The 20762-nt window shown below is 42.6% G+C and overlaps 2 protein-coding genes across 10 annotated transcripts in view; one reads left to right on the forward strand and one right to left on the reverse strand.

The window, feature by feature from the left end:
* Positions 1 to 6121, reverse strand: part of SPPL2B (signal peptide peptidase like 2B) — a 46214-nt gene extending 40093 nt beyond the window's left edge. For 6 of the 9 annotated variants that reach the window (XR_011965515.1, XR_011965514.1, XM_072601459.1 and 3 more), the window contains exon 1: positions 5913 to 6121. Coding sequence is in view for 5 of the 9 variants with exons in the window: in XM_072601459.1 (XP_072457560.1) it covers positions 5913 to 5960 (48 nt within the window). In the remaining 4 variants the exon portion in view is untranslated. Of the gene's footprint in view, positions 1 to 2479; positions 2778 to 5100; positions 5636 to 5912 lie in introns of those variants that run through there. The other 3 variants (XM_072601456.1, XM_072601457.1, XM_072601458.1) reach the window with 3 other exon arrangements.
* Positions 6122 to 6138: 17 nt separating this feature from the next.
* LSM7 (LSM7 homolog, U6 small nuclear RNA and mRNA degradation associated) lies at positions 6139 to 14204 on the forward strand. Its single transcript, XM_072601463.1, has 4 exons — positions 6139 to 6392; positions 6510 to 6600; positions 11990 to 12061; positions 13865 to 14204. The coding sequence occupies exons 1-4, from the start codon at positions 6387 to 6389 to the stop codon at positions 14005 to 14007; spliced, it is 312 nt and encodes a 103-aa protein (XP_072457564.1). The 5' UTR covers positions 6139 to 6386; the 3' UTR covers positions 14008 to 14204.
* Positions 14205 to 20762: the final 6558 nt, after the last annotated feature.

The following is a 20762-nucleotide window of genomic DNA, read 5'->3' on the forward strand; positions in this document are numbered from 1 at the left end:
GAACATCAAGGTAACTTCCTTTAGCAAACACTGCTCTTCATTAATCAGTTTGGATTATCCACATTACTCTCCCCTTTCTTACAAATGAAACAAAATAAAATAAAAAAAGGACTTCTACTGACTACTCCGTCCCATTCAATTTTCCCACAAGTACACTTACTGCAACATGTTCATTCCTCAAAGCAAACTTTTGTTCACATCTTTGTCTTCACTTTTAGTACATCCCCAAACCTTCAATGATCAGCTAAAGATGCAACTTTTATGTGATCTTGCATTGATTACTCCAACTTGATAATACTGAATATAAAATTTTGGAATAATCTCTTTGTTCTCTCTGAAGCAAATTCAGAGAGTGCCTCTTCCTATGTCAACAAAGGAAGATAGGGTTGACTTGGCATTCCTTAAGAGACCTTTAACCTAAGATCCTTTTTCTGAATAACGGGACATTTTCCATATCTTAATATTTTGTGGACGTATACTACATCATGCCATGTTAAGAGTAAAGAAAACACAGACATCTTGGGTTGTAATTTCTATTTGAAACTTTGTCAAACTCTGTTATCTTATTGTATTTACAACCTATGTAATTAAGAAATTCCTTTCTAACAGTCTAGTTAATCACTTATGGAGACCATAAATCTGAAGGACACAGAACACCTTCTTTGTCCTAAAACAGATTTAAGGCTGGCTGTTTTTGGTGTCTAGTAGCTAGATTTAATATCTAGCTCCATGGACTTCACGTACTGTTACTTTAAAGAGAATGAATTCATCTATAATAAATAATGAAAATGTATGCATTAAGCCTGTTGCCTCTACTTTAACCAAACTTAAAGGTTAACAAACTCAAGTAGAGTAATATTCCAATCCATATGGAATACCATTTTGGTCCATGAATCATGTATTATAGGAAATCTTGGATTTACAAACACTCCACTTAGGAAAAACCAAAGCTAAGAAGCTACACAGGAGGATCTGAATGGGAGGAATTATACTTTTGCTTCCCAGTTTAGTTAAACATTTAGAGGATAACTAGAATCACTTTTTCATTTATGCAAACATAATGTTAACATAATCACATAGAAAGAGAACTTAAGAGTCAAGAAATCTGAGTTGAAATCTCAGATCTAGCATTTGCTGGTACGGTCAGTCACTGAGTCTTAGTTTCCCATCTGTAACTCCAAGATCTGTGATTTCATGGACATTTCCTCCAACTGTGCCAAAAAGCCTGCCTGTCCTGTCTGACACTCATCCATGTCCTTCCACAAATTCAACACAAGAGATCCACATCCACCTAATGAAATAGAGTCCCTCCTCAAATTTTCTTCACAATAAGCTAGAAGCCTTCCTTAGGTTCTCTTCATATTGTGTGGATACAAATGAAGAACACAGACTGTCCATTGTTATTTTACCAAATGCTTTATTTTGTATTCTAATTGACATCTTGTTTTTATATCACCTTCATTTTCAAATATATTCCTCCACTACCAACAGGGCCATCTCTTGTAACAAAAAGTAGAGGAAAAAAGACAGTTCAATAGAAACACACCACTGAATCTGATCTTATATTTAACATTCCATACCTATGGTCCTCAATCTCTGCAAAGATGGGGGAGCGAGAGATGGAATTTTTCACTTCTTTAGGACAAGCTTGGTCATTGTTAATACACAGCATTCAATGGTAGAATGCTTCCTTGTCACAAAAACAGCTGGGCAAAAAGAATCAACATAAAGACCATGTATGATAGCACTCTACAACAGTAGTCCACTACATCTCTACAGAAGTCCTCTAGTCAAGGCTGGTCATTATATTAATCTTGGTCCTCAGATTTAGTATTGCTTTCCTTTATATCAATTTTGTTACATATACTGTTTTTATTTTCGGCTTACTATGCTCTGCATCAATTGATACAGGTCTTTCTTAGAATCACAGGTCTTCCCAAGATTCTGAATTCTTTGTTATTACTTTTGTCACCTCTACAACAAAGTGTTATGAATACTTTACTAATATGTGTGACCTTTTTTCTTTCCCCTGGAGGAACCTCCTTTATAGGATAAATGCCCAACTGTGGGATGATTGTTGCCCAGAGGTCAACAAAGGGTTTGACTGTTTTTCACACAGTTCCAAATCTGTTTTCTTGATGAGAGGGACTAATTCGCAGATTCACCAGAGGTACTGTATTAATAATGTATTTGTTTTTCCATAACCCCTTCAGTTACTATTACCATTTTAAAAATGAAATTTGCCAATTTGGTGGGTGAAACCTTATAGCTGTTTTAATTTGCATTTTTTTTTCATATTAAGGATTGAGAGCCACTGTAGGTAGTGGATAAAGAGCTGGGTCTCAGAATTACAAACACCCTTAAGTCCTCCCTTTGTCACACACAGCAGGCAATGAAAGCTTGGCCAAGTCAGTTAGCTTCTTGGTCCTCTAGGTCACTCTCTAAGACTCTTTAAGTCAAACAGAAGTTGTTTGCTTACTTGCATGGCACAGGGTTTCATCCGGGATGTCTCTGGTCCAACCCCCAATTTAGTAATTTAGAGTAGTGCTTCTTTAATTGTGAAAAAATTGGCAACCGTAAAAGATTTCTGAACACATAAGAATCAAAAATAAATTAAAAGATCAAAAATGTAATGACTCCAAGGTGTTTCTGGCTTTGCTTGCCCATGGGTGCATGGTACAACTTCATTGCAGCCTTGGTTCTGAACACGACATACGAACTTTGTACTTCACATGCCTTCAAGCCCACGAAGAGCCAAGAACATTTCGAAAAGTGGTCTGCAGCGGAAAAAGTTTAAGAAGCCCTGATTTAGAGTACCTTATAGTACTTGCATTTCTTTTAAAAAACTGTTTATACCTTTTTACCACTTTATTAGGGAATGGTTTTTGATCACATATATCTTAAAGGTCAGACTTTTATCAGAGATAGTATAAAGATTTTCCCCCAATTGAGTGTCTACAAATAGCTTCATTTTTTACACTGATTTTGCTTGTGCAAAGTTTTTTTAATTTTATGACTCAAAGTGACTATTTTTATCTTTCAAGATCGCCACTATTTCTTGGTTATGTGTTAAGAGTCTTTTCTAACTACAGATTTGAAAGGTATCTCCCCTTTCATTCTCCTCTTTTTAGGTTTTTTTTTCTTAAACAATTTGGAGCTTATTGTGGCATGTAGTATAAGAGGTTGATCTAAATTTAATTTCTGCTGAATTGCTTTCCAATGTTCCCAGCAGGTCTTGTTAAATGTGAGCTCTTTCCTAAAGTGGTTTGTATTTTGGTTAACTGGGCTGTGTTCAACTGCTTCTTGGTCTTAGTTTAATTAAACTATCTAACTAAACTACCAAATGGCTTGTAAGTCTATTGCACTTTACAACGTGGTCTGAGATCTGATTTTCAGTGATGATGTCCTTCACACCACTTCTCTTGCATAACTTGTGATGAATTACACAGTCTCCATCGCTCCTTGCACGATTTCTGACCTCAGTTCTTCAGAGGCTACACACTACTGCATGACTAGCAACATTTTTCATCACTGCAAGAATACTGACATTAAAAACAAAATAGGCCTTCATCCTGGGGGGAGATTGTTAAAAAAAATAACAAAATAAAACAACCTGCACAATCACCCAAAGGCAATGCTGCCTGCTCTATTCCTCCAGTTCAGTTCTTAGCCAGACTCATCTATCTGCAACATCTTATCTCAGATCTGTGTACTCCTTAGAGGTATGCTGGATCCAGATCAAACCTATGCATGAGTTGACGGTTACATTTTCAATATAAGCATTTTTACAGCTCACAAATCAGAAGAGGTTATAAAATCATAATTTGATTTCTTTGTTGATTGTCTAGATTTAAGAAAGTAATGAAAATACTGATAACTAATATTAAACTCAAGTGTGTGTCATGGGTACATTTTTTCTGGAGAGCCAGTTGTTAAACATTTATCAGTACAGCACTATTCATATAGATAAATGAGCTCTAAAGATTGCCCATCCAACTGCAAGTCTATCAGTCTGAAAGATGATCAGAATCATTACTCAGAGACATTTAGTAGCTTTCCCATGGTAGATAATTCAACTAGTAAACCATCAGTCAGGATTGAAACCATGTCTACCAACTCAAAGTCTAGTATTCTCTGCACTAAACCACACTGTCTCAGTAAAAGAAAAAAAGATTTAATGGAATATTGTAGATAAACACAAAATACACATGAGGCTAAAGGTGCAACTTTGCCAAGGTCTTCTGACTTTGGAAAAGTGTGATGTGAGATGATTTACCCATAACCTTTTAGTGAATTTTAGAGAAGAGTATTTCTCACCCTGGTAAAGCAAATCACCAGTACAAAGGCACTCAGTGACCACCACAGTTCCAGAGGGAATTCAAGTCTAGATTACTAGCAGAATCTGGAAGTTGAAACAATAGTTCAGTGAGCAGTGATTCCCAGCCACGGTTTTGTGAAACCATGTCATTCAGGTGTCACCAAAATGTCCACAGGATTATCGATTCATAGGCCATTTAGTTCAATGCCCTCACACTGACAGTTTAAAAAAAGAAAACAACAACAAAAAAAACTGAGGCCAAGAGAAGTGAAATGACTTGCCCAAGGTTCAAACCCCACTATAAATTACATCCTGTTTCTACTGCATATGGTAAATTCTTTCCTCCAAACAAGAGTGAATTTTAACTCACTTTAATTTAGAAGAATGAACCACAAAGGACAGTCAATAACTGGGTGCCAGGCAATCACTGTATAAATCCCCAAAGGACTTATGAGTGGGAAGAGAACATGTCGTTTAACCCCTTAATTTTGCCAGGGGAAAAAAATGGAAGTTTTCCATTCCATAACCATAAAAAGTTAACCTTTCTATAAAACAGGTATATTTGTATGATATCCCTCACAGAGCAAATTAGATAACAAAGTACTTTATAAACTGCATAAATCATAAAACCTTTAAGTATAAATAAGCGTATTATTAACATGTGGGTATTACTGATTCAGGGAGCTTCAGCCTAGCAGGGCTCTGGGGTGGGATTATGAGCTTTTGGAAAGAGGTCTAAACGTAGGGACAACATTACTGGACTTGGAGGACAGGAGACTTACCTTCACATGCTGGCCCTGACGTACTGTGTGCCTTTAAGGGAGTCATTTACGTGAGTCAGTGTCTCGCTTCAGATCGCTCTGGGATGCAGCAGGGACTTATTTAATAGATGCTTACTGACGGTGCCTGACCCTAAGTCTGCTTTTCACTTGTAAAAGGGGAAGGACAGAAGTGTGACCCCTGACCAGGATACTACAGTGTGCAAGGTGTAAAGTTCAAATACCACACGATAAACACGGCGCAGTGAGGAGGATAACACAGCACTTCAACGGAGAGGCCCAAAGTGCTGAGAGGTCCAGGGGTGAATTTGGGAGGGACGAGTTTGTTAGTTTTATGTAAAATTAATTTGGGTTTAGCTGAGGGACACAGAGTGTCCCACAAGTCTTACTGGGCTAAGTGTGCTTCACGTTTATAAGAAGCGATGAGTTTAAAAAGATGGGTAGGGACTCAAGGAACGACCAAGAGGGAGGAAGGAGCAAGGCATGCTGGGAAGCGGACCTGTTGGCCGGCGCTGACTCAGTTTCCTCATCTGTGAGAAAAAAGTGAGTAAAAGACACCAGCCGGAAAGAGGGGCTCGGAGGACCCGCCGCTCCTAAAGCTTATGGGAGGTCTGGGGCTCAAGTTCCTCCAGGGTAAGACGAGGCGGCCTCGCGGGGCAAAGGAGGATGGGGTTCGCCGGCCTAACCTGGGGGAGTTAGAGACGTGGGGCATACCGGGCCGCGGTGCAGCGAGGCCGGGCTAGGGCCTACTAGGCGGCCCGGGCCGCTGAGGGGAGCCGGAGGAAGAAGGAGCCAGGCCTCCCCCTCCCCCTCACCTGCGCTATGAGGAGAAGTCCCGGCAGCAGCCGCACCAGTACCGCCATGTTCGCCCGAGATCCCCAGGGCCCCACGGCTCCGGCCTCCCTTCCCCGCAGCCTCAGCTGCCGGACGTTACCCAGCAAGCCCTGGGCCCCGCTTCTTAGCCCCCTCGTGCCTCAGCGCCGCTCCGCGGCCGCGTGCGCCTGCGCACGCGCGTCACACTTCCGCAGGGCCCGGGTGCAGGGTGAAAGGCCGGGGCGCGACTCACGAGGCGGATTGTGACGAAAGCAAGATGGCGGCGAGCCGACGACGCTGCCGCGGCCGCCGCCACAGCGCTGCCAGGCGTTACCCAGCAACCTCCGGGCTCCGCCTCCAACCCTAGGCTCCTGCCCCATCTGCGCAAGCGCGTCCCTGACGTTAACGCCGAAGCTTGCGCCAAGAGGTGAAAGGGCGCAGGCGCCGGACGCAAAGGGGACCCTGACGGCTGCAACATGGCGGTGAGCCGAGGGGGGGATACGCTGCAGCCGCTGCCGCCGCTGGGGCGGGAGGGGGACGGACTGACGGACCCGGCGCTCGGAGGCCCGGGCCCCTGATCCGCTGTGCTTTCTCTGCAGGACAAGGAGAAGAAGAAGAAGGAGAGCATCTTGGACCTCTCCAAGTACATCGACAAGACCATCCGCGTGAAGTTCCAGGGAGGCCGAGAGGGTAAGAAGGACCCCGCCCCCCCGTCGTTCCCGTCACATGGTCTGACCCAGGGTCTCCGTCCTCCCCTCACACCCCCCCCCCCCCGCCTGCCTCGGCAGGTGGTACATTCCGGTGGGACCTCCCTGGCTTCTGGAGCGCTCTCCATTCATTTCTCTCCGGGGCTCTGGTAGGTCCGCGCCTTCTGGGTCCCTGCCCCCAGGGAGCGTGCTCATCGTCTGGGCGGGCCAAGAGCCTGGAAGGCAGAGTCAATCCAGGGCACAGGTGCCAACTGTGTACCGGGTAGAGAGGCCGCCCTCGGCCTAGGAGTCAGGAAGGCCTGCTAGACACTTGCAGACAGGTCACTACCTTTCGGTGCTCGTCAGCTTTCTGAGACTAGGAGTTGTTGATCTGCATTCTGGAAGTCAGTCGGACAACGAGCACTTATTAAGCACCTACGGTATGCTGTGCGCTAGGTCGTGCGGTAGGTAGGTAGAGCAGTGGACCCCGAAGTCTGGAAGATGGGACTCCGAGCGCAGATACTTAGCAGCAGGGCCACTGAGCAAATCCGCCTTTTCTGCTGTAAAACGGAGATTCAGGGAGATACTTGTGCTGTACAGATACTGTCATCGGTAAGTCAGGCCCTGAGCTGACAAAAGCAAAGAAGCCTCTGCTCTCAGGTGTCTCACCGTCCAGTGGGGGAGATAATGTGAAAAGAACCGGGCAGACAGACTTTGTCCAGGATACACTGGAGATTTTCAGTAGAGGGAAGGCATTAACATAAGGGGAGATCAGGAAAGGCCTCCTGGAAAATGAGATTTTTGCTGACATTCCGTCCTGGTGTTGGTGAGATCACAGATCCACACTCTATCTGGGAGAGTGCCAGCTCAGTGACCCAGAGAGAATCCTAATTTCCAGCCTTGATACAGACTGGCTTTTTGACCATGCAGGAGTAAATCACTTAACTTCTGTACCCCAGGTCACTTTCCAAGTTGGGTGACTAGTAGTTTGGTGAAGCCTACAGATTCCTCAGAATAATATTTTATTTTATTTTTTTATTAAATTATTTTGTTTTCAGTGTTCTACAATCACTTCCATATAGCTTAGATTTTTTTTCCCCTTCCTCTGGCTCTTTCCCTCTTCCTTCCTGCTCCTTCCCCCCTCCCTCCCCACTTCTCCCTGAGACAGCAGACACTCTTATATAGGTTCTACACATACATTCCTATTAAATACATTTTCACCTTAGTCATGTTGCATAGGAGAATTAAAATGAATGGGAGAAACCATAAAACAAAACATAATACAAAAGAAAATGGTCTGCTTCAATCAGAATCATATTTTTAAATGCACAAAATTAAACAACATGGGATTATAAAGGGAACCAATTCCATTGAAACAAATTATCAAAGAATTTCTTTTTTTAAAGTTCACAGACCATAGGTGAAGAACCTCTTCTGTAAGTTATTATAGGTGAGTTGTTGTCAGTTAATAGCAAGGGAGGCAGTTTCCATGTGGAAAAGAATGTGCAAAGTCAGTGTTGTGCCCCAGGAATAGAAATATAAAAAAATAGCATGATACTCAACAAACATTGATGAGGCACCTGCTGTGTGCGTGCGTGCGTGCTTGTGTGTGTGTACACCTTTGCACAAATTTACACAGACTCTCTCTTTATGGAGCTCCCCCCCACATAGAGGGAAGAGACATAAGTGTAAGTCATGACAGTCATGGAGCATACCTTGACTACCTGCTGCTCGACCTGCAATATTTAGATAAGACACATAATCATAATAGGTAATTGTCATTCAATAAACATTAACAAACAATTAATAATAAATAATTTAATTTAAAAAATAAATAATAATAAACAATAAACACACAGTAGGTATGTTTAGTAGTCTCTGTAGTTCTGTAGCAGTGGCAGGGCAGGGTTTGCAGTTTGTAATGCAAGCATAAATAATGTCCAATATCTTGTAATAGATAGTCCTTCAATAAACCTTGATTTAAGGGTGTCCTGTAATCTTCCCTGATACTCCAGCACTATGTGTGGATCCCTGTCTTTCGGGGTGCTGGGGTAGATAATGTGTCTGAGTTAAGATTGGGTCCTTTTCCCCTAAGGAATACTCAGTAGGATCCTAGATAGAGACCTCCTGGAAAGAACCTAGGAGGTCATCTCTCTTCATTTCACTGATGAAGAGATCAGAGACCCAGAGAGAGTCTATGACTCAAAGTTACTCAGGTTGTTAGTAGCAAAATTGGAGCTGGACTCTGGTCTTCTGGCTCCAGACCCCACGTCCCTCCCACCACACCAAGGCTTGAAAATATAAACAGTAAAACAAATCCCTAAGTCTATGAGCAAGATAAAAGAGGGTGTTGGCTTCATGGATGTGAAGCTGGCCTCGGAACTGGGATGACCTAGGCTCAATACCAGCCTCTGTGACCAGGGCAAATCGTTTAACTTCTCAGTGCCCCTAACCTGCATCAGGAGTTCCCTAGAACAATGAAATTACAAGTCAGGTATAAAACAAAGCATGTCCTGTTAGACTGTGTTTTGGAATGCGTGTTTTTGAGAGTTTTGTTTTCTGTTCGAAGGGATCCAATTTATTTTTAACATGTATTTACTAAGGACCACCCCTCCCCTGTTGGAGGACTTGTGTTTTGTTCAGGAAGATAACAAAATTTCTGTAACAGTGCCTTCTCTTATGTAACTGACAGTCTGTCAGGGGAAAGAAACAAACAGATGACCATAATACACAGTATTACCTGATGAGTATATTAAGAGTTCAGTGTGATAGGTGATGTCTGAGAAAGAAGTTCACTGAAGGAACCAGGGGTATTCTACCTGGACAAGAAAACAATAATAACTCACATTTTTATAATTCATTAAGGTGTGCAAAGTGTTTTCAACTTCACTACAAGTCTGTGAGGTAGTTAGCGTGAATATTATTTTATAGAGAAGGAAACTGAGCACCTAAAAGATTAAGTGACATGTCTGTGGTAGCAAACAAGTGTCTGAGGCAAGATTCAAACCCAGGTCTCCTGACCCCTGTGTTTTTATTTGCTATACCCCTGCTGCCTTTCAAGAAAAGTTTAGTGGGATGTAATTTCTGCCTAGAAGTATTAGTACTATATGAAGGGGGATTAGGCTTGCCTTCCTCTTCTCCCTTTCAATCCAAGCTGTATTTGAGAAGTTGCAGTGGTGTAGTGGAAGGCACTCACGTGACCCTAGAAGGCCAGGATCCATCCAGATCACAGTTGCTACTCAGTGGCTGTGTGACCTTGGGCAGGTCACATCCCTTCTCAGCCCTGCTTTCTTCATCTGGTCAAGTATAGACCATGTATCTCATCTGAAGAGCCTGGATCCAGAGATGGAAGAGATCACAGATGAGGAAATGAGGCCTAGGGAGGTTGTGACACAACATCAGGCCATGGGATCTGCTGCATGAAGCCTCTGCTCTGTGTCAGGCACACTGTGCTCTGTGCTGGGCATGCCCAGTCAAAAGGGAGAGCCCTTCCCCTCAGAACTGGCATTCAGATGGAAAGATGACTTGTATATGCACAGACAGAACACATCCAATTCAAGCATCAAATGGGGGTAGGCTCTAGCAGCTGGGGGTCCTGCATTGGGGACATGCTTAGAGTTAAGGAGGCCAAGGATTTCAGGAACAGGAGACAGCAGAGACAGAACAGCAAGTGTGGCTAGTCCATGTGTGGAGTGATATGGAAGAACATTGCAAAGTTCAGAAGGGTCCTGCTTGTGTAAAGCTTTAAATGACAAACAGGAGTTTTATTTGATCCCTGAAGTGATTGGGAGCTGCTAGTTTACTGAGTAAAAGGAGGGGTGTGTGACATAATTGGCAATTGTGTGGAAGGTAGGATTGGTGCAAGTAAGAGACTGTAGGCTGGGAATCTGCTGAGAAGGGAATGAGGGCCTGAACTAGGGTTGCGATTGTGTGAGTCTTAGAGAGCGAATAGAGAGCCAGATGTTGTGGAGGTGACAAGATTCAGCAGCTGGTTTTGTGGGTTGAATGAGACCAAGGAGTTGAGGGTGACACCGATGTTGCAAACCTGGGTGACTTGAAGGCTGGGGGTGTCCTCAGTGATGATGTTTGAAAGGGAAGAAGGAAGAGTTCACTTTGGGCAGGACAGCTTAAGTTGTAGATTTCTATGGACCTTGCAAGTTGAAATGTCTACTAGACAGTAGGTGATGCAGGGCTGAAGCTCTGTAGAGAAACTAGGGTTGGACAGAATAGATCTGGGTGTTGTCTGGAAAGTGAGAAGATCATCAAACGCATAGGAGCTAATGAAGTCACCAAGAAAGAGAAGAGAAAAGAGGGTCCAGAACAGCCACAGGAGACACTCACAGTTAGAGGGAGATGAATGACCAAAAGAACCTGAGCAGGAGCCTTACAAACACCCCGAGAGGAGTAGTGTCTAGCAAGCTAGAGTAAATTTGGCAATTAAGAGATCATTAGGCACCTGGGACAGAGCAGTTTCAGTTTGGTGAGGTTGGAAGTCAGATTGCATAGATAATGAGAAGAAAGGGAAGGAGGCCACAAGTGTAGATTGCTTTCCCAGAGAGCTTGTCAAGAAAGAGAGAGAAAAGAGATAGGAGAGCCCTGGGATGGTGGGATCTAGTGACCCCATGTCAAGGTTAGCTGTAGCAGTTGGCATGTTATTGTAGGTCTTTCAAGGCCCAGCTGAAGTTCCCTCCTTCCTCCAGAAGTCTTCTCTGTCTTTGGTCTCTGCCCTCTGAAATTCTAACAGATTGTAGCTTATACAACATAACTTAGCCTTGGATTGAACAGGGTGTCCCAAAAGTCTTGGTGTGGTTTTAAACTATTAAAGCTCATACTTTAATGGCATACTCTTACAAAGCTGAACACTCTCCAGAGGTAATCATAGAGCCTCATGATGAGAAGGTGCTACTTTAGATTACATTCCAGTAGAAGTAAGCTCCCTGAGGGCAAGAACAATTTCAATCCTATGAGAAAGTAGGTCTTAAATGAGCCTTGAAGAGATGAAAATGTTTCAGTGGTTAGTGATGGGGCCATAAAGGATGACCTGCTAGGAAGGAGAGAAGGCTGGCATGGGTTATCATTAGTTATCCCGGTTTAGTTGATGGGAAGAGCAATGTGATGAATCTGGAAAGGTAGGTGGGAAGCAGATAGGGAAGACTTTGAATGCCAGGCTAGGGACTTTATCCTGCATGCTCTGGTGTCTCTTATCTGCCCAGATTCTCCATCCCTGGCTCTTGTATGTTGGGAGAGCTGGGGTTTGGCAAGATGGATAAGCATTTTGAGGTATTTGGGGTGGGTGTTGTTGTTTTTTGTTCAATGCAGCTTTTAATATATTGTTTTTATGTACCTGTGAAATCATAGATGTCCTTTTCCTCTTTCTTTTTCATCTTTGCCAGCCAGTGGGATCTTAAAAGGATTTGACCCTTTGCTCAATCTGGTACTTGATGGCACCATTGAATATATGAGAGGTAGGTTGGCAAAACTTTGAAGCTTGATTGCTGATAAATCTGATGGGCTAAAATTGTCATTTTGTTTAAAAATCTAATACTTTTCTTTGTTAATTATACAACTGACCACTCTTTTTGATAACCTTATTGGGACCCAGTCATTCATTATCCATTAACCTTTAGCAACAGGAAGGGGAGAGGGAGGATTAACTCAGCCAGGCCAGTCAGGTCCACAGATTTAATGTGGTCATTGTATACAGTTCAATTGTCACTCATTCCCACTGTTCTGGTTTACACATTATCTAGGATCTGGGGTAATGTGAACCTGAAGGTCTCTCCTAGCTCTAGATCCCATGAGGAAGTGGGGTCTAAATTTGCCTTGAAGAAATGGAAATATTTCAACAGGTAGAAACGCGGCCAAGTAGGAAAGCCCATTACAAGTATGAGGGATGGTATGTGCTTCCAACCAAGACCCTGGACCAATGTACTCAGGAATAAAGAAAGTACAGTGAAGTTTGGTTTCCACAGCTCTGCTCAGCAGCCCCATTAGCCCCTTGGTTCAGTGGCTATGGTTCAAATTCTATTAAGTAATCTCTGTTATAGCCACTTTGGGCCACTCATCTGGGATACCTCAAATCATATTCACACCAATGAAGCAACAGGAAGGTTTTCTTTTATCATAGTAGTGTTCCTGTCTGATAGAGTGGTTTGAGACTTTACAGAAGAATTAGCCTGGCTATTCAGTGCTGAAAGCGGTAGGCCTTTATGTGGCATGTTGAAGGGAAGGTCAGACTAAGCCCTGGCTTACCCAGAAGTACTCAAAGCTGGGAAACCAGGAGCAGGTAGAACACTATGGAATCGTCTGCTCCCCAGATACTTCCACAACAAATTGAAGGAAGACTGGGAGGCATCCACTGGGGGGTGCTACTGGGCATGGCAGAGGAGAAGGGAGTCTTATGGCATTCCAACATGCTGCTGTCCAGACTTGGCCTGTAGTTATGCCAGCCTTTTCCCACTGCTCCCAGGCTCAGTTGGTAGGATTCCTAAGTCCCCATCACACTAGCTGGAGATGTAAGAGAAAGTTGGGGGGCGGGGTCTGGAGCAGGTCTATTCAGTTGGCTCCCCAATTCTGATGGCACTGACTGGGATCCTCCACAGAAGCTGGACATTTTTAGCAAATAAGACTCTGGAATTAAAAGTTTTCTTGCTTTATGGTAGAGCCTGTCAGGATTAAAATTTGACCTGGAAAACAAGTAAGGCTTCCTGGTCTATCACCAAGCATATTGAGCCCTGAAGACAAAGGAAACCTTCCTGCTTCAGTTTTCAGTTTTGAACATCTACAGTGTATGGGCCAACAGGGCCAACCCATGGTCCTGAGCACTATAGCTGTAGGGCCCCATAGGCTGTCTGTGATAAGTGTTTTACTTTCTAGCTGCACGCAGCCCAACAGGCCCCAGGCTTTCTTATTAACCCTTTGGAGTCAAGTGCCTAATAAGGATTTACCATCTTCCCAAGGTACAGTGCAGCATTCCTGGGATTAGCTAGTTGCAGAGCTCTCTGGATATCCTTTCCCCACTATGAATAGTAATTCACATTTCTGTAGTAGCTTTCAATGAACAGAAACACTTTCCTTGAAGCAGACCTGTGAGGTAGGTAGTGGATAAACAGGGACTCCTGTACTCTGGTTGGGGAGGAGGAAGAAGAGAAAAAATTCTGTCAAATTATCATGTCTGGTAGAAGAATTTGCTTTCTTTTAGAGCATCGCCATTGCTGCTGGTGGTGGTGTTCTTGCCTCTAGGTTCCTCTTTTGTGGTTGCCTTTCAGATCCTGATGACCAGTACAAGCTCACTGAAGACACACGTCAGCTGGGGCTAGTGGTCTGCAGAGGTACCTCGGTAGTGCTGATTTGCCCTCAGGATGGCATGGAGGCCATTCCAAACCCTTTCATCCAGCAGCAGGATGGATAGCCCCAGGCTGTGTCCAGATATGCCTGATGGCTTTGCAGCAGCTCTGTTGAACAGAGCTATGAGATTTCAGTTCGGCAGGGAAATACCTTCCTTTTTTGAAAGGACTCAGTGACCTTCCCTCATTACAACTTGCCAGCTGGGAGAGGAGAGAGACTTTTTTTGGTGTATTTTTTTTTCTAATAAAATTAAAAAACAGATCTGTTAAGTACAAGCTCTTCTTTCTTTTACCCTCTGGTATTAGTGGTGAAGGATCAGAATCACAGGCCAGATTTGACATAATCCTTACTACTAAAGATGAATTTCTGGGTCCTCTGAGTGCTAGAAAATGGAACTGCCTTGTTACAAAGTTGTCTGTGCTATTCTGGGACATATACTTCAGAAATGAGAGTTAGGATTCAAAAAATCTTGGACAGGCCACATCTCATGAGGTGAAAGTTAGCATAAATGTAGGGTGTCCCAAAAAGTCTTAGTGCAGTTTAAAGCTCCCTAAAGCCTTAAATTGCACTGAGTTTACATTTGAACTTCTCAGGTCCAAGGTATGGGAGAAGTATAACTTCAGTTATAATTTCAAACTGCAGTTTGAAGCAGATCTGAGGTTTTCAGTGGTGGGCCAGCTGCATGGATGTAGCAGTTAAGATGTCTAGGAAATCTCAAACTGCAGGAATTAGGGGAAATTCCAGCGCAGGCCCCGTGCTGTACCAGTGAGACAGCATCTGAAATGTTAGGGTTGGTTCTACATTGGACCTGAGGAAAGACACAGATAAGGCAGCAGAGATGATATGCCATGCTGAGGATGGGCAGGAGAAAGAAAGGCTTGGCAAGATGGGATGGCTGCCTTTTTAGAATCTGTGAATCTTAGAATGGCTATTACACAGGCAGTTCTAGAATGTTTAGAGTTAGGATTTTGTCAAATATGGTCACTGGTTCCATTTCAGTGGAAATTAGCTAATTCAAATAATGCCAGCATTAAACAGGGCCTGACTGTTTAAAATCAGCTCTTGGATGTGTTGTGTAGATGGTTATGGGGACAGAGAATTAAAATAGTTTTTCTTGGTCCCGAAGACACTGCTACATTAAGGGAAGTTACAGGAAAAGAAAAGACATTTAGGTTTGACATTAAAAAAAACAACAACATTAAAAGCTATGCCAAAGTGTAGTGGGCTCCTTGGAAGGTAGTGGGTCTCCCCATCACTTGAGGCCTTTGGGCAAAGGATGATAGGGAGATAACTCTCCTCTACAAGCTATTTATTAAATGCTTACTAGGCCAGATGTGCTAAGCTGAGGTGAGGGTGTCCAAAGGTCACACAGGTAAGTAGAGCCCAGGTCCTGACTCCAAATGCTGTTCCTAAGTTATAGCTATCTCTTAAAGTTCCTTTTAGTTCAGAGCCGTTGTGCTGACCTCACTGTTGTATGCCTGTGAAACATGGACAGTCTACCAGCACCATGCCCAGAAACTGAATCGCTTCCATTTGAACTGTCTTAGAAAGATTCTGAAGGTCATCTGGCAGAATAAGGAAAAATTCTGAAAGCAGGGGTGTGCTAGAACCACCTCGTCCAAGCTGGTGGGCAAATGGTTAAATTTTCAGTATGAGCATTTACACCTTGGAAATTGGCTAACTACAATCGGGCCGTGGTTTATTGTTTCATTAATTGTCTAGAATGAAGAAAGTAATGGAGAAAATGGCAATAATGCTGATTAAGCTACGTATTGTATTCCACAAAGTATGCTAAGGCTAGCAAAGGACTGGAAACAGTAAGTACCCATCAGTTTGGAAATGAATAAACAAACTGTGGTACTATGGATGTAATGTAATTTTATTGTGCTATTAGAATGATGAATATGAAAGAGTTAGAGAAATAAAGATATTTATGGATGGATACAGAGTGAAATGCGAAAAAGAAAACAGAGTTCCTGCCCCAAGCGTCAGCCAGTCACAGGGTGAAATGCATCTTACCTGTTGGCAGAGAGGTGATGGACTGCCTACATGGCAGAATGAGATGCGTCTCAAACATGATCAGCATATTAGTTTGTTTGATTGTACGTATTTGTTATAAGGAATAGCAAACATTTATATGGTATTTACTCTGTACCAAAAGAGCATGTGTGTTATGCCCTTTACCATCATTATCTCATTTGATCACAACCACCCTAGGAGGTAGCTGCTCTTATTATTCCCATTTTACATATGGGAAGAGAGGCAGAAAGGTTAAGTGGCTTGCCCAGGGTCACACAGCTAGTAAGTATCTGAGGTTAGATTTGAACTCAGGTATTCCTGACTCCAGGCCTGTCACTTACTCCACTGCACCACCTAGCCACCTTCATAATTTGGGGAGGAAGGGAAGGTGGGTTAGTAAGTAGTGACACTCTTGGGATAAAGACATCAATAAAGTAGTTTTTTAAAATGCATGGAAGGGGAAGAAAAAGTACCAAAGGAGAACAATTTTATAACTACTTTGTCAAGTTTGATATGGATCTTGTTTTTTTAGAAAAAACCACATAACAAAAGTTCATTTTCTAATGCAATCCTCATTTCCTGTTTGTATCTTCAAGTATTTATAATTGTTGACGATAAATTCACCATTTTTTAAAAAAGATTTAAAGTATTTACCAAGGAACATATTAATGTGTTCATGTGGCTTTCCTTTGTCCTATCATTTTCACTTTTCAGCCTGAGTCACCCCCACCATCCACCTTCCTTGGTCCTTACCACCCTGTGGCTGAACAGAGATGGAAGTGGCAAAGTCATGCCAGCTGGGTCTGCCACAAATACATGACAAGTCTGTTATTCTTCCCTGGTTGACTGTTCCCACTGCCTATCTCAAACATCCCCTTAGCGAATTACCTCCCTTCATACTCCACAAAGAAAACTGAGGCCATCTGTTGTGAACATCTTCACTTCCCCCACCAGATACCTCTAAATTGTCCCTCATCCTTTGCTATAGCTTCTCAGGAAAATGTGATTCTTCTTGTCAAGGACATCCCCTTCTACTTGTGTGTCCATGAGCCCATTATGGTGAAATGGGTAGAGATGAACTTGGAGTCAAGAGGACCTGAGTTCAAATCTCATCTCTCACAGTCTGACCCTGGACAAGTCACTTATTACCTTTTCTAGGCATCAATTCCTCATCTGTGCCATGTACTATGCTAGGTCCTGGGAGAATAAATAGAAGAGAAAGAAAGCCCTGGTCTCGAGAGTTCACAGTATATTGGTGGGGGGAAGGCGAAGATGATGAGACACATATAAAGGTTCAGGTGCATCACTGGGGGCCACATAGCAAATACCAGAGCCAGGATTCTAGCCTCAGCCTTTTTTTTTCATCATTTAGTTCCATTTTATTTTATTTTTACTTCCAAATTTTCTCCCTCTCCCCCTACCACTGAGAAGACAAAAAAAATTGAACCACTTACAAAGAGGTATAACCATGCTAAACAAATTTCTGCATTTTTTTTAAAGCAAGAAATAGAAAAAATATGCTTCAGTCTTTTATTCTACGTGGCTCATCATGAGTCCTTGGGAGTTGTGGTATGTCATTATGTTGATCAGAGTTCCTGTCTTTTGAAACTGATTGTCTTTATAAATATTGTGTTTACTATGTACGTTCATTACAAGTCTTCTCATAGCCTAGATCTTCTGACTCTAAATTCCTTACTCTTTCTATTTTGCTTGTATCCATCCTTGATACTGATCTCACCTTGTATCATTTATCTATACATCTGTCCTTCCTGGGGGGGAGGGGAAGGGGAAAATAAATGAGTGAGAAAGGTGTTTTTTAGTAAAGCAATTACAATGTGTCAAGTATTGGGAATACAATAATTGGAAAAAGCAAAGAAAATCACCTCAAGGAACTCATGGTCTGGTTGAGGGAGCCAACAATTATTGAAGTATTTGCTTAATTTGGAGATAGTCTATATATTGACTAGCTTGAGTGTTACTGGTGAAGTGCAACCGTAATGCTTGAAGGGGAAAAACTTTTGTCACAGAGTCCATAACCAAGTGGAAATAAGTGCTCCTGGGTGGTATCAGGGAAAATGGGTGTATTTTTAACTGGAAAGGACCTTAGAATTGCCTCCTCCTATCAGGATGTGTAGGATAGGGACCATTTTGGCTTTGTGGGTTATTTGTTTTTTTTTGCTGAGCTCAGTGCTTGGCACGTGGAAATGATTGTTGACTAAGAGCAAGCATGATGTATAGTGCTTCAGATCACTTTACACATAATGTGTAACCATATGACATAGGTGCTGTGGTGGGTGGTTTTTCTTGGGGTTTTCCCTGGGGCTTGCAGGGACCATCTGCTCTATCTGAAATCTGCTCTCCTTTGGCCCTCTTATCTTGGGGGTATTTTAGGCCACATCTGTTGGCAGCTGGGGTCCAATGAAAATGGAGCCTGTGGGCTTTGCTGTCCTCAGAGGCATGGATCATTCTAGTTTAGCAGTTCTGACTAGGGGCATTAGGACTTCAGGTGAGGAATTACCTGTTCCTGATACTAAGCCCTGGGGATCCTCTTTCCTATTCTTTCTCCAGTTTTTTACAGAATGAGGAAAGCGAGGCAGAGAGAAGTATCTTGTCCAGGATCACACAACTAGGAGGCATATGCAGTAGAATTCAAACTCAGGTCTTTTTTCAGCTCTCGGTAGAGACACCTATCCTATCTACCTAATTGATCAGCTAACTTCTTCGTTTTACTGAGAAAGAAACGGAGGCACAAGGAACTTAAATGATTTGTCCTAAATTACATAGATAATAAACAATCAAGCAGAATCACTAAGCCAGGTACTGAATACCCCAATGAGACAGGCCTCCACCCTTATTATCCTCTCCTAAACCTTGGTTGAACAATTCACTTTAGGGAGAGCTGAGTGGACCCATCTTGGGAGGGAGATAGAGAAGAAATGCACCTGGGACAGGTGCAGGAGTCACATGGAAGAGGAAAACAGGGTCAGGCAGGATGAGAATAACCTGGAGAAAAAATAGGAACAGGATCCCCAGGGCTTAATGTCAGGGACAGGTAATTCCTCACCTGAAGTCCTAATGCCACTGGTCAGAGCTCTTAAGCTAGAATGATCCAGGCCTCTGAAGGGAGCAAAACCCACAGGCTCCATTGTCACTGGATCCCAGCTGCCAGTGGATGTGGTCTAAGATACCCCCAAGATAAGAGGAACAAAGCGGAGCAGATTTCAGACCTAGCAGCTGGTCCCAGCAAGCCAAGAAAAACTACCTACAACTAAGGAAAATGTTCTGGTTTTGACATCTTAAGAGACCTGGGTGAAAGTACTGGGTCTGCCACATACTGAGTATGTGACTTTGGCAAAGCTCTTTTTCTTCTGTGAGTCCACTAGAAAAAATAGTCATCAACACTTTTCCGGCCCCTACTCCAAACTGTTTATCAGTTCTTATCACCCTAACCAGGAGAACCTGCAGCCTCGTGGCCACGTGTCCTCAAGTACAGTCCTTTAACTGAATCCAAACTTCACGGAACAAATCCATTTAATATAAAGGCTTTTTTCTGTAAAACTAGACCTCTATCTTTTTCAATAGTGGATAGAGAATCAGTGTTGGAACTAGTAAGTTTTAGAATCAAGACCTGCCTTTGACACATACTGGTTGTGTGATCCTGGAAAAATTACTTAGCCTCTCTATATTGTAGGCTTCTCTCTAACATAGGGAGGGGTTCTTAATCTTTTCTGCATCATGAACTCTTTCTCAGAGTAACTTTTTCTTTAAATCAAAGGAAAACTTAAATTTCAGTTATAGGTTCATGAAAATAAAAGTATATATTTTTTTCCATACACTTTTACAGACCACCCTACCCGCACACCTAAATCTATCCATGGATTTAGGGTTAAGAACTCCTACTTTAAGCCTGTGAAGTTACAGAGCAGTTACTCAAAGGGAATTTTCTCATCAGGAAGTTCTCTATACTGATGAAATCAAAGGTCTGATTTAAAAATAAAAACAAAACTGAAAAACAAGCACTAAAAACCCTTTCCACTCCTTTCTCTAAGGAGTCACTCTTTTAGCAAAGAATAAAAAGGAGAAAAACCAATTCAGCAAAAGTAACCAAGAAACCAATTGAGTTGGAAGTATGTGCAGCACCTTGCTTTGGCAAATAGGGTGCTGCAGGGGAGGGGGAGCATTCCCTTCTTTCTTCTTTGAAACCAAGCTTGACCATTAGAATTACACATCATAAAATTCAGTTTCCTTCCCTTTTTTTCTTTCCATTTATGTGGCTGTAGTCATTGTATGGCTCCTTTTCTTGGTTCTACTGACATCATTCTTCTTTCTCATCGCTAAATCTTCCCATGCTTCCCCCCAATTCTTCATCTCATAAGACGAAGCAGTATTCCTCTGTATTCCCATACCACCAAGTTTGCTTAACTATTCTCCAATCTGATCGTCAATGGCCAAGTTTTGATCTTTCTGTGTCCCCTTCCTCCCAGTAGCCAAGGATGGAACAACTATCCTTAATAAAAAAAAACCAGACAACATATCGTAGGGTTCTTTTGGTTAGCTGAGGCAGAGAGGTGGTAAGGTGGTTAAATAGCACTGGACCTGGAGTCAGAAAGACCTAAGTTCAGATTCTGCCTCAGACACTAGTGTGTGACCTTATCACACACAAAATCACTTAACCTCTGTTTGCCTCAATTTCCTCAGTTGCAAAATAAGGATAACAACAACATCTACCTTACAGGGTTGTCATGAGAATTACATTAAATAATATTCATTATATAACAATTCAATATAATATTTATAAAG

Source organism: Notamacropus eugenii, chromosome 4 (assembly GCF_028372415.1).
Source record: "Notamacropus eugenii isolate mMacEug1 chromosome 4, mMacEug1.pri_v2, whole genome shotgun sequence".
NCBI lineage: Eukaryota > Metazoa > Chordata > Mammalia > Diprotodontia > Macropodidae > Notamacropus > Notamacropus eugenii.